The following is a 13,238-nucleotide window of genomic DNA, read 5'->3' on the forward strand; positions in this document are numbered from 1 at the left end:
CTTGGAATCCACTTTGGCAATCATTGGAGAAATCTGAAATCTGAAATAAAACGACGATAATAACCCGCCAAACCAAGAAAACCGCGTACCTCTGATATAGTGGTAGGGATAGGCCATTTCTGAATCGCCTCGATTTTCACTGGATCAACCGCTATACCATCCTTCGAGACAACATGGCCTAAGAAAGAAATCTGCTCCAACCAGAACTCACATTTTTTCAACTTAGCATACAACCGCTTCTCTCTCAACAACTGAAGAACAACTCTGAGGTGCTCTGAATGAAGCTCTCTGGTCTTGTAATAAATCAATATGTCATCGATGAAAACAACGACAAAGCTATCCAAATACGGCTTGAACACCCGATTCATAAGATCCATGAGGACTGAAGGAGCATTAGTCAGACCAAAAGACATCACAAGAAATTCATAATGACCGTACCTGGTCCGGAACGCCGTCTTAGGGATATCAGACTCCCTAACCTTCAACTGATAATAGCCAGATCGCAGATCAATCTTCGAAAACACTGTAGCCTCTTGCAGTTGGTCAAAAAGATCATCTATCCGTGGCAACGGATATTTATTCTTAATCGTCACTTTATTGATTTCTCTATAATCAATGCATAGCCACAAAGACCCGTCTTTCTTTTTGACGAAAAGAACCGGAGCTCCCCATGGCGAAGAACTCGGCCGTATAAAACCTTTATCCAATAGATCTTGCAACTGCGTTTTTAACTCTTTCATCTCTGTAGAGGCCATTCTGTACGGAGCCTTAAAAATAGGAACCGTACCAGGAACTAGATCAATCACAAACTCTACATCTCTGTCCGGCAGTAAACCCGGCACATCATCCTCAAAAACATCAGGGAACTCTCTCACCACATCAATATCATCAATATTCAATTTCACAATTCTATCCACATCCACAATCGAAGCCGAAAACCCATCACAACCTCTAAACAACAACTTCTTAGCCTCAAGACATGAAATAAAAGGAAGGACCAGCGAAGTACCTGCACTGGCTAGCATACCTTCCCTATTGCCATCATCTGCAAATTTCACCGTCTTAGCAACGCAATCAATCACTGCACGATAGGTTGAAAGCCAATCCATGCCAAGTATAATATCAAACTCAACCATCGGGATAACAATCAAATCATCATAAACCACTCGCTCATCAATTTGAACAGAGCACGCATACACAATAGATGTCGGGCACAACACATCCCCCGAAGGCAATACAACATTAAATTGGAGGGGAAGAATAGAAGGAACTAAACCCGAAGATCTCAAAAATAGTTCAGACATAAAAGAATGAGTAGCACCTGTATCAATCAATGTCGTAGCTACTCTGCCTGAAATTAAAATAGTGCTAGAGATCACAGAAGAATCATGGTTTATACCTTGCTTCGTCATGGTGAAGATGCGACCCTGCACCTTCTCTTTGCTCGAGCCTCTCGGACAATCCTTGGCAATATGGCCTGCAGTGCCACATCGATAACAAGTATGAGTACCAAATCTGCACTCTCCCCGATGATGCCTACCGCACTTGGGACACAATGGCTTCTCGGGATCAAATGGAACTGCCGGTGGTTTAGGACTCGGCTCTAACTTGCCTTTCCCTTTGAAACTGCCCTTTCCTCTTTGAATTGAACCTTGGCCTCTTTGAGCAATGGCATGCTGCCTCGCTTGTCTCTCCCTAGTAATGTCTTTCTCATCTTGCTCGGCCAACAGAGCCTTAGCCACAATCTCTTTGAATGTCACTGCCTTCGACATATTGATGTCCCTTCTGATTTATAATCTAAGGCCTCTAATGAAATGAGCACCTTTGTCTTTGTCATTGGAAGCAATATGCGGGGCAAACAGACAGCCCTCCTCGAATTTCAGAATGTACTCGTCGACATTCATACCTCCTTGGCGAAGCTCCAAAAACTCAGTCACCTTCCGAGCTCGAAGTGCGTCTGGGAAGTACTTGTCATAGAAAAGATCAGTGAACTCTGACCACTTCAATGCCGGAACATCCACACTAACCTTGGTAGCATCCCACCAAATGCGTGCAGCCTTGACTAACATGAACACTGCACATCCAACTCTGTCTTTGTCTGCATAGTTGAGATGATCAAAAATAGCCTCAAGTGCCTTGATCCACTCTACTGCCACCAACGGATCAGTGCTTCCTGCAAATTCAGGCGGATCCATCCTCTTGAAAGCAGTAAAGATCCCATCAGTACCAACTGCTTGTGCCACTTGGCCTCTCACTTGACCTCTACCTTGACTTGTACCTTGCAAACGAAGCAACTGTTGGATTTGGTCACTATGGACCTTGGCTTGCTCTTTCAATAACTTGCCGAACTCATTGACAACTCTAGAGGAAGAACTATCCTCACCCTCTGAAGCCTTTCTCTTAGGAGGCATAACTCCTACAATGTGCTCACACAATACATATCGATAGATAACAATGAATAGATGTAGAAGAAGACATACCCGGACTGTTGAAAGTAGACGAAGTCATATGCATTGGTCCGAAGAACGGTGCTCTGATACCACTAAATGTAACACCCTCGACCGGTTTTAATAAAATAGCAGCGGAATTTAAAATTTTCTAAAAAGAAAGAAGGATTTAAAATACATGTCAATGTATAATCAAAAGTATATACATGATCAATCAAGTGATACAACAAAAATACAAAATATCATTTTTGTGATCATGTCAAAAATGCTATCAAAATAGTTTTCTTCCTTCCTTCTCTATATGCATATGACTCCGGCCCACAATCAACGTCCCGGCCCGTCGCTCTTATCTGCATCACATGAAATAACTGAAATGAGTAAAAAAACTCAGCAAGTGGAACTCTTACATAGTAATGGATACATATATCATACTCTGTAAAACATGGCTTTGAAATCATTAAATACCATCAACTCTTGAAACATGAATAACATAGCATAATATAACAATAAGATGGTATTTCTCTTTTCTCTGTTGGATTGATATCTATATAGTATCTCTGTCTCTGTACCTATATCCCATCGATATACATCGATAACTCTGAGGGATATAAGCCTATGGTCGTTGATCAACTAATTGCATGCAATCTCTGACTATGTATCTATCAATCCAATAAATCATTTAAACTCTCTCTTTGGCATTAAATCAAACACTTTGAAGACTCTTTTCTCTTGTATTCCCTTTTTCACAATTGAGACATAAAAATGCCTCCATAATATACAACAAAGTGTATCAATACATATCACGGATCAAATGAAGGGAATAGCACATTAAAACCATTGAAACACCATACATATATTATCATGTGAGCACAAGGAATGAAATTCCACTTACAACCAATAGAAACCTTGATTCTATACTCTTGGTTGAATTCCTACAACAATAAACCATGTATTGCACTATTAATAACTTAATAATCACAAACCCATACCATTAAATCCATAAAACCAACACCATCACAAACCCAATACTTCTCCCAACACCAAAACCAAGAAATAAACAAACCCATAAACTTACCTTAGCTCCTTGAACCCAAAATAATCTCGATCCCACTTCAAATACCCAACAAGATGCTTGAATCGAAGAAATGAGAGAAAGGAAATTGAACCCTAGCTCCCCCCAAGGCTGAAGAATCGAGAAGTGCAAGGAAAGAATGAGAGAAAAGTGAGCAATCTCTTGTATTTAATCACTTAAAACCGAAAACACGACTTTACTGTTCACGGACCGCGCGCGGGTGCGCTATGCCTTCGGCACCTCATCCAAAAATTCCACAATTGACGACCGCGGGTGCGCTCTGGTCTCTGCCCGAACACCGCAGGTGCGCTACACCTTGCACCGCGGGTGCGCTATGCCTTCGGCATTCCAACCAAAAATCCAAACATGACGACCGCGGGTGCGGTGTGACTTCGGCAATCTCATCAAAAATCTGAATTAAAGATTGCGGGTGCACTGTCACCTGAAGCCAACAACAAACTCTATGCAACTAAAATCGAATCGCAACGCTGATACAATACAACTACACAACAACTAATAACAACAATGCTATAAACCATAAATCGCAACTCTTAACATCAAAACTATACTTAAACTCAACCAAATAGTCAATAATCATACGAAATCTTAAACCGTACCATACACCAGGCTTGGCTATTACAATCATTATAAGTCAAACTCATATTTATGATTCTTTTAAGATAATCAAGTATTTGCCCAATTGCACACTGCAAATGCTATATTTCTCCTTGTATAATGCGTAGAGTAAATCAAGCTATCAATTACACTACATATTCTAGTTGTGCTATTGCTCGGTCTCAATTCTCTAGTAATTTGATATTAGTATCATACCGGGTATTAGCTTCCTTAAATTTTAAATGATTGAATATAATAAGCTATCTTCTCAACATAATGAGATTGACACAACGAATATAACTACTATTTTTTTTAATAACTTTTATACTAACATAACATCTATTTCATTAAGATTTTTCATCTTAAAATGAGAAATCAGATACTTTTTACTATCTTTTACCTCTTGCATATTTGTTCTAAAGATAAGGAAGTCAACAACATATAAACATAAAATAACACCAAAATCAATAGTAAATTTTGAATGTATGCATTTAAAGTGACTTGACTAACTAGCAAACTTTATTCTCATTTTCGACTATTATAAACCCTTCAGGTTATTTGATGTATATTTTTCATTTAAATCACTATTTAGAAATGTTGTATTCACTTCCATTTGGTGTATATGCAACTTATAAATTGAAGCAATAGCGAACAACACTATTATGAATGTTAATCTAGCTACGAGAGCATGTGTATCTATACTATATTATTAAGTGTGAAGAGATGATAATAACTACCTAAAGAGGACACCATCTTTTTCTTCCAATTTTACCCTTATATGATACTAATATTTACACTTTTGTTTTTTGTTTTTTTTTTCAATTTCAACACACAATCTTCCAATTTTACCCTTATATGATACTAATATTACACTTTTATTTTTCGTTTTTTTTTTCAATTTCAACACACTTTTATTTTTATTTTTTTCTTTCAACAATTCAAATATCAATTTAGTCCCTCCACAATTTGTCAAATTTCATTTTAGTCTATCGATAATGATAAAAAAGATTATACACACGCATAGCGTGTGGAGAGTAACATGTAGTATTATTAAAAATCAACTCCGCATGATTTGAATGAGATATGTATTTAACGAAGCCCTAAGCCGACGTCGTATAGCTTCTCCCATTTCTCCGATTCCCTCGCGGCAGTGAAGAACGTTGTCGGCAGAGAGAAGATGAGGTTCAGCTACGAGTTAACTGAAACCGAAGACCGCCAATTGGTTTCCCCTACGCCGTCGGGTTCAACTCCAAAGGCTGAGCTCCAATGGCTTCCACTTCAAAGCCACCCTATCTTTCCAACCGCCACCATATCCGCGGCCTCCGCCGCCAGAACGCCGACGAATCTTATGGCATGGGACGGAGCTTCTCGACTCTACGTATGGGACTCTCACAAGAAATGTCTGCACTGGGTCTCGATTCGATTGGGTGATCCCGACCCGGATTCCATCTCCGCCGGTTTCCCGTCTAAGGTATTTTTCTGCGAGTTTTCGCGTTCATAATGTTGTTTTTCAGGATTCCTGCGAAATACACGTGTTTATGTGCGTAAATGATGTCATCATGTGCTGTGAGCTTTGGTACTGCGGGTTTTCCAGGGAGGTTTTATGAAGTTTATCGAATAAACTTGAACTGAAATTCTCAAACAAAGTTTGTTGGATAGCTTAGAAAATATCTCATGTCGCGAATCTGTAAATTGAAGGTGCAATTGTGGATGGAGGTAGTATAGTTTTGCTCTGCGTACTTGGTTTTGAAGTGGTAAATAAACTTTTTAAAACATAGACTACAGTAACAGTGACAAATCACAATGCTATGAATTATTTGCATGTCCAATCGTATTTGAAAGTATTGAGAGTGATACCCATTCCAGTTTCTTTTTCTTCCAACGTGGTAAGTCTATGTGTTAAGCTTACAATCGTTTCAATCACTTACAGGTGTTGCAAGCAGATGTCCCAGTTTGTTTTGATGTCAGTAAGGTTTCCATAAACAGAAATGGATCTGCATTGCTTCTTGCTGGGCAGGATGGCTTACGTGTTATGTACCTTTATGGGCGAGCATCAAGGGAAGAGAATACTATCATCTGTAGGTAATATTTAATGAAAAAACTCTACTGTTCTGATGATTAAATATATGCATTCAGATCCGTTGCTGGGTACGGAATTTAAGATTTCTACCCAACATATGGGGCGTGTGGTTTCATCTCCCGTGTTCCGTGAAAATATTTACTGATCTGAGATATGCTATATACATGTGTGTGTGTGTTTTGTTAAGTAGAGATTTTTATTTTTAATGTCAGCCATACGAAGAATATGATGAATTATTAATGGCGTAGCATATACATCTACCTTTGTGCTCGTGAATATAAAAAATTCAAAAAATAGATTATCTTATAATATTATATTATATACAATAGTTCTAATTATGGAATTGATAAAATTTGAGTTGGAAAGAAGGATTGTATAATGAGATATGAAAGTGGAGTGGAAATGTAGTTATGGGCTGTAGAAGGATGATAATTTCTGGAAAACATGCACAAACGTGGTTGTAACTTGTAGTGTCTTGTCCAAATAGTGTGAGAGCCCAGCCCTTTTGTTATAAAGCCCACCCCATTTAACATATATATTGTTTTCTTTTAAATAATAATAATAATAAGAAGAAGAAAAAAGTTTTTCTCTCTCTCCGTCTTCATCTTTCGGAACCGAAAGCTGCATATTTTTTCTTCCTCAAATTTTGAAGCTTTATCCGTCGATTGTGACCGCTCCGCTTGCCCAAAAATTAAACTAAATACATATTTGAGAAGCCATCGATGTCAGCTTTCTATTGATACCTATTTTGCAAGGAAAATCGCGAATTCAAGTCACGAACCTAGCCGATCGCCGCCTATTTTCGTCGGAAAATTGGGAAGAAACCTTGGGTTATGTTGTTTGAAGCTGGAATTCGAAGCTTTGAGCAATTTTCGAAATTTCAGAGGTTATTTCAGATTTTAGGGTTTTGAATTTTGGGTATTTTAATTCATTTGACTTCCAACAATTAATATATATTGTATTATTGATTGTAGGTGTTATATCGGAGTTAATTGGAGGTATTTGGACATAATTTTGAAATTCGGAATTTTATCATTGGAATTTCAAATTTTAGTGTTCAATAATTAGGGGTTTAGATGCTATAGAATTGTCGTATATTAATTTTAGAAATTTAAAGCCTAAATTATGGACTTTTGGAATTTTAGGTTAAATTGTCAAATATTGAAAAAATAAATGGAACTTGATATGAAATGCATTATTTGCCACATGATCGGATTATTCGAGAAATCCTGAAGATATTTCAGTGGTAAATTAGGTGTTCAGTTGAGGTACACATGAACTGTTTTATTATGACGTCTGTAACGATGTGGAATGACGTTAAGTATTTTGTAATGAGTTGTGACGTGACTTATGTGATTTTGTGAATAACGTGATTTCATTCATGCATTTATTTGAGTTGATACGATTAATGCATAGCATTTCGAGTCTTGACTCCGTTGATTGTTATCATTATTGATCTGTTGAGCTGTTGAGTCATCTATAGAACGAGTGATAGGATTAGATCACTCTTGAAATCTCATCGATAGAGCGAGTGATAGAATTAGCACACTCCTGATGACTGCACGAGCACTGACGGGTCGCTACCGGACCCTCGATGCTACGTGCATGGATGAGCGGCGGCGGCGGCTTGATGTTTCGTTGCTGCATTCCTGGCACGGGTGGCCACTGTTCCTATTGCTGATGCGTTTCATTTGGAATCCGTTTTGGTATCCGTTATTTTGTTGTTACCGACATGCATTGCATTGCATTTTACTTGATTTTATTTCATGTCAGTTATATTTGTCATAATTTTACTGGTTCGTCGTACTGAGGCCTGACCCTTCTTTTCTTTTATGTTGTGGTTGTTTTTGATGCCATATCAGGTTATCTAGGAGGCTTTGACGTGTCTGGTGAAGCGTCAGGTGGCGATGCCCAGTAGTTGGGTTGTTGATTGAGAGTTCTCAGACATTATATCATTGAGTCATACTTGTGCCAGGGAATGCCTGTGTAGTTGTATTGTTATTTTTACGATGTTTTGGATTGATAGTTATGAGATCGAGCTTTGTCGGCTCCGCATATGTAGTCTCGGCCAGTGCGGCTGTAGGTTCGTGAATTTATGTTATGACTTTATTTCGAGTATAAAAATGTATGTGTTGTTTGGAAATTTTCGGTATGTCTTACTTACGGGGAGGTCATGACGAAATTTCTATTGGCCCAAAAAAAAGAAATTTTTAATCGCTTTCGCTATTTACATAAACGAATTATGTTTGTTTGGTCATTAAATATTAATCAAGAGCACAGGCTCCCCACAAATAGTATATGCAATGTATTTTTTTAAAAGTCGTAGTTTTCAATCTAGTTTTGAAGGTTTGTATAGACCCTTCATAATTGTATTTTCTCCTAAACAGTCATTTGTTGCTTATAAGCTTAGATCTTAAAGGAAAATCAACCAAAATTCAAGTTTGGTTCTACATTATTGAATCTATTTCATCATTTACTGCCTCTCTCCAAAAAAAATTATTCGTTGATGACATGACTTCAATAAATTGATTTAGATCTTTTTCAATAATAAGCAATAAAGGAAGCTTTAGTACACTATTTCTATCTTTTCAAAAAAATTTTAAAAATTAAAATGAAATAAATCATGGTGCTAGATTCTTTTCTTTCCTTTCACATCGACTTCTTCATGGCTCAACATATGTTATAGTCTATTTTCTTTTAGTTTGAGTAGATGTATGAGGTGTAATTTAACATGTTTTATTGTTTGAAAATCCAAATATTCGGTAGAATAAAAGCCGAATTTATTTTCTATTGATACCCCGGGATGACCCGGGTCATGGGTAATGCCCGGAAGGACCCAGGCCAAGTAGTCTGGTCATGGGTAGTGCCCGGGTCAGGAGAAGGGAGTATTCTCAGGTCAATCTTCCCGGGATGACTCGGACCATGGAGCCGGGCCGTGGAACACCAGGGAAGTCACCTGCCCGGCCTATTGGATACCCGGGCTCTCTTATAATTTTCCGAGAAGCATTCTACCCGGGCCACTTCGATATCAGCGCTGCACTTAATTGCGCCGACATAGTAGGGTGTGTGCAGCCGACCTATCTCTTACATTAATATAAATGGTTGACAAAATCAGGTGGGCTGGATGTGACTAGTATGAGATTTGACATGTCAGAACAATAGTGTATAATCAGCCGCCCTATTACAATTAATGCTCAACACAAAGAACGAGGTCATCATTGCATCCTCTACTATAAATACCAGGTTTTTTACTTGCATTTATTCTCTATTCAGATATTAATTCACACATTGAATGCTCTCATTTATTGTTCATTTACCCTCCTCACACCAATCTTACAACCATCACTTGGTTACATTGGTTTCTTGCTTGAGTTATTCACTGACTTAAGCATCGGAGTGGTTACGCCAGACACCCTTCCGGCGCCCATTCACGTGGTTACTCTCCTGGTTGCAGATTTTCATACCTCTCCTGGGAAGCAAGCTTTTGGTTCAGACGTCCAGCTCTCATATTTCCTTCAATATCTTGATAGCAAATCCGGCAGAGCACCCGACCCGACTCACCCCTTTCCGCCCGGGTTGCATCATTGGCGCCGTCTGTGGGAAATTCTGAGATAAGGCGTTGATATGGCTCCTGCTAGGAGGGCAAACCAAGACAATTTCCGGCTTCAGGAAGAGAACAATACTCGTCTCTCTGCAGGTGGCCCCCCACCTAATGGTCCCCCGCCCACCATCCATTTAACACCCGAGGAGTTGAATAAGATTATAACTGATGTTGTTAAGACAGCCATGGAAAAGAAGATCACCACTCATCATTCCAGTCACCCCGAGCAGCAACGTGAGCAGCCGCAAGAGGTAGAGGGAAGGGAAGAGGAGAGGGAATCAAGTGCAGGTTCTAAATTTCCTACTGTGGCCGAGGAGTTAGAAGAATTAAGGAGGAAGGTGAGGGTGTTAGAAGGGCAAGTTGGTTCTAAGAGCAATGCCCAAGTTGTAAAGGGCTGTTCATTCTCCGATATAATTGTCCGGGAACCACTGCCCGGGCACTTCAAATAAGCCAATATCAAAGATTATGATGGGAGTTCTGACCCCGAGGAGCATCTTGCTCGCTTTGAAAATATGGCCATGTTGCATTGCTATGGAGACCAGATCAAGTGTAAAGTGTTTTTAACTACCCTGGTCGACTCTGCACAGAGATGGTTTGAAGGGCTGGCACCGCAGAGCATTCATTGTTTTGAGGATTTTCAAAAAGTATTCTTGCATCAATTCAGCAGCAGCAAGAAGTACAAAAAAACTGCCTTTAGCATTTTTGAGATAAGGCAGGGCCAAGACGAAACTCTGAGAGCTTACATCAAGCGATTCAATCGAGTAGCTCTGGAGGTTCCCGCTTGTGCTCCAGAGACGAAAGTCACGACTTTTATGCAAGGATTGTGGGAGGGAGATTTTTTCCGATCCCTGACCAAGAAATTGCACGGGAACTTCGAAGAGCTCTTGTCCCGGGCAGAGAAATACATTAATATGGAAGAGGCGCAGAACCAAAAAAGAGAAGCTTTGAAAAGAGCCAGAGGAGACCGGGTTGTGAAGCCCGAGGAGAGAACTCACAAGAGAAGTGGTCCAGGGCACCTCTCTCACGTCCCTCTGAGAATTGCCCGGGATCGAGAAATTCAGGAATGTAGCTCAGACATAGCCCCGTCTCCAAGTCCGATGGCAAGGACACCAAGACCAGAAAAGAAAGGATTCTGCGTCCTTCACAAAGAATGTTCTCACAATATCAATGAATGCCGAACACTGAGGAAGGAGTCTAGTAGGCGTCCTACGCCAGCATCTCATGCTCCTCGAGATAAGTCTAGACAGCCACCTTGGTTGTCTAAACATCCCGGACCTAATGTTCCCCAGAATACAACAGACATCCCGAGTGGAAGTATAAGGGAGGAAGCAAGTTCTCGGGGAGAAAGAAGCAGACAAACTGAAAGGAAGGACCCCTCCCCGAGTCGATGAGTAATAAAAATGATTTCGGGAGGGTCCACAGATGGCGATTCTAACCGGGCTCGAAAAGCAAGAAGCAGGATGGAGTGCCTGGAAGTTGATGGAAGTGGGAGGAATGAGCTAGTTATCAGTTTTGGCTCGGAAGATCTCAGGGGAGTCAGTCTACCCCACAATGACGCTCTTGTTATCCAAGCCCGAGTGGCTAATTATGATATATTAAGAGTATTTGTTGACAATGGCAGCTCTGTCAATGTCATCTTTAAAGATGCACTGGTCCAAATGGATTTGCACGAGTATCAGTTAGAGGCGGTTGAGACTGCCCTGTTTGGTTTTGCTGGACATGCCGTGTACCCTGAGGGGGAAATCACCCTGCCACTGACCCTGGGAACCGGAGACTGAGGAAGACTGTGATGCCAGTCTTTACAGTGGTGGATGCCCCGTCCTCATACAACATCATCTTGGGAAGACCAGCTATGAATGAAATGAGAGCTGTGGCCTCCACTTATCACCAAAAAATTAAATTCCCAGTACGAGGGCGGGTCGGGGAGGTCAAGGGCGACCAACCTTCCTATCGGAGGTGCTATGGGGAGACTGTGCGGGTGGATCAGAAGAGGGCGAGAAGAGAGGAGAAGGGGGAGAAGGAGAGTCCAGATGAGGAGGCCAGAGAAAGGGAAGTGCATTTTGTTGCCGAGGAAGAACAAGAGGCTGTGGAGATTGAGCCCGGGAAACACATCCGGGTGGCCCGAGACATCAACGCGTCCACCCGGGTAAATCTCTTGAACTGTTTAAAAGCTAACATTAGTGTTTTCGCTTGGTCTCAACAGGAACTGGCCGGGATCTTGCCAGAAGTGGCCGAGCACAAATTGAATATCTTCCCAGGATCCCGGCCCGTGAAACAAAAGAAGAGGCACTTTGGCTCGGAAAAAGATAAAGTTATTGATGAGCAAGTGGGAGAACTATTACGGGTCGATCATATCCGGGAAGTCCAATTCCCTACTTGGCTCTCCAATGTGGTCCTTGTTCCTAAAGCCACTGGAAAATGGAGAATGTGTGTAGACTTCAGGGACCTGAACAAAGCCTATCCTAAAGATTGTTATCCACTTCCCCGGATTGATCATCTGGTGGATTCCACCTCCAGATGCGAATTATTAAGCTTCCTGGATGCTTATCAGGGGTACCACCAAATCCCCTTGGCTCTTGAAGACCAAGATAAGACCAGTTTTATCACCTCCGGAGGCACCTTCTGTTACATTGTTATGCCCTTCGGATTGAAGAATGCTATGGCTACGTACCAACGCTTGATGAATCATGTCTTCCAAAAGCAGATAGGCCGTAACATTGAGGTGTATGTGGATTATATTTTAATCAAGACCCGAGAGGTCTCTTGCTTTATTGATGATCTGGCCGAGACCTTCATCACTTTGAAACAGTATGGAATAAAGCTCAATCCGGCTAAATATGTATTTGGGGTGAGAAGTGGGAAGTTTTTGGGCTTTTTGGTGACTGATAGAGGGATTGAAGTCAACCCCGAAAAAATCAAAGCAATTATGGACATGCCTTCCCCTCAATCTGTCCGGGATGTACACAAATTGACCGGGAGGATTGCGGCCCTGTCCCGTTTTATCTCTCGATCTAGTCATCGAAGTTATCCATTTTTCCAAGTTCTAAGAAAAGCGCAAAAATTTGGCTGGGATGACAAATGTGAACAAGATTTTCAAGACTTGAAGAAGCACTTGGCCGAGTTGCCTGTCTTGGTAAAACCAGGAGCCGAGGAAAAATTTTGGATCTATTTATCTGCTACGGAGTACGCTGTTAGTTCTGTGCTTGTCAAAGAAGAAGGGGCCGACCAAAAGCCAGTATATTATGTCATTCATGCCCTTCGAGGAGCAGAATTGAAATACAGTAAAGTATAAAAAATAGTATTGGCCCTGGTGATGACTGCACGGAAGCTGAGGCCTTACTCCCTCTCACATCCAATTGTAGTTCTCACCAATTCTCCACTCGGGAGAATCATGACACACGCCGAAGTCTCGGGAAGAATGGT

General features: G+C 40.8%; 3 protein-coding genes across 3 annotated transcripts; all 3 read left to right on the top strand.

Moving 5' to 3' along the window:
• Positions 1–5,194: 5,194 nt before the first annotated feature.
• Positions 5,195–8,132, top strand: LOC142525807 (nuclear pore complex protein NUP88-like). Its single transcript, XM_075630098.1, has 3 exons — positions 5,195–5,605; positions 6,065–6,212; positions 8,077–8,132. Exons 1-3 carry the CDS (start codon positions 5,312–5,314, stop codon positions 8,130–8,132), a joined length of 498 nt encoding a protein of 165 aa, XP_075486213.1. The 5' UTR covers positions 5,195–5,311.
• A 2,195-nt stretch (positions 8,133–10,327) lies between these two features.
• Positions 10,328–11,206, top strand: LOC142525808 (uncharacterized). The gene has a single exon (XM_075630099.1). It carries the CDS (start codon positions 10,328–10,330, stop codon positions 11,204–11,206), a length of 879 nt encoding a protein of 292 aa, XP_075486214.1.
• Positions 11,207–11,215: 9 nt separating this feature from the next.
• LOC142525809 (uncharacterized) lies at positions 11,216–11,593 on the top strand. The gene has a single exon (XM_075630100.1). The coding sequence runs from the start codon at positions 11,216–11,218 to the stop codon at positions 11,591–11,593; it is 378 nt and encodes a 125-aa protein (XP_075486215.1).
• Positions 11,594–13,238: the final 1,645 nt, after the last annotated feature.

The sequence above is a fragment of the Primulina tabacum genome, chromosome 15, assembly GCF_025594145.1.
Source record: "Primulina tabacum isolate GXHZ01 chromosome 15, ASM2559414v2, whole genome shotgun sequence".
Classification (NCBI taxonomy): Eukaryota; Viridiplantae; Streptophyta; class Magnoliopsida; order Lamiales; family Gesneriaceae; genus Primulina; species Primulina tabacum.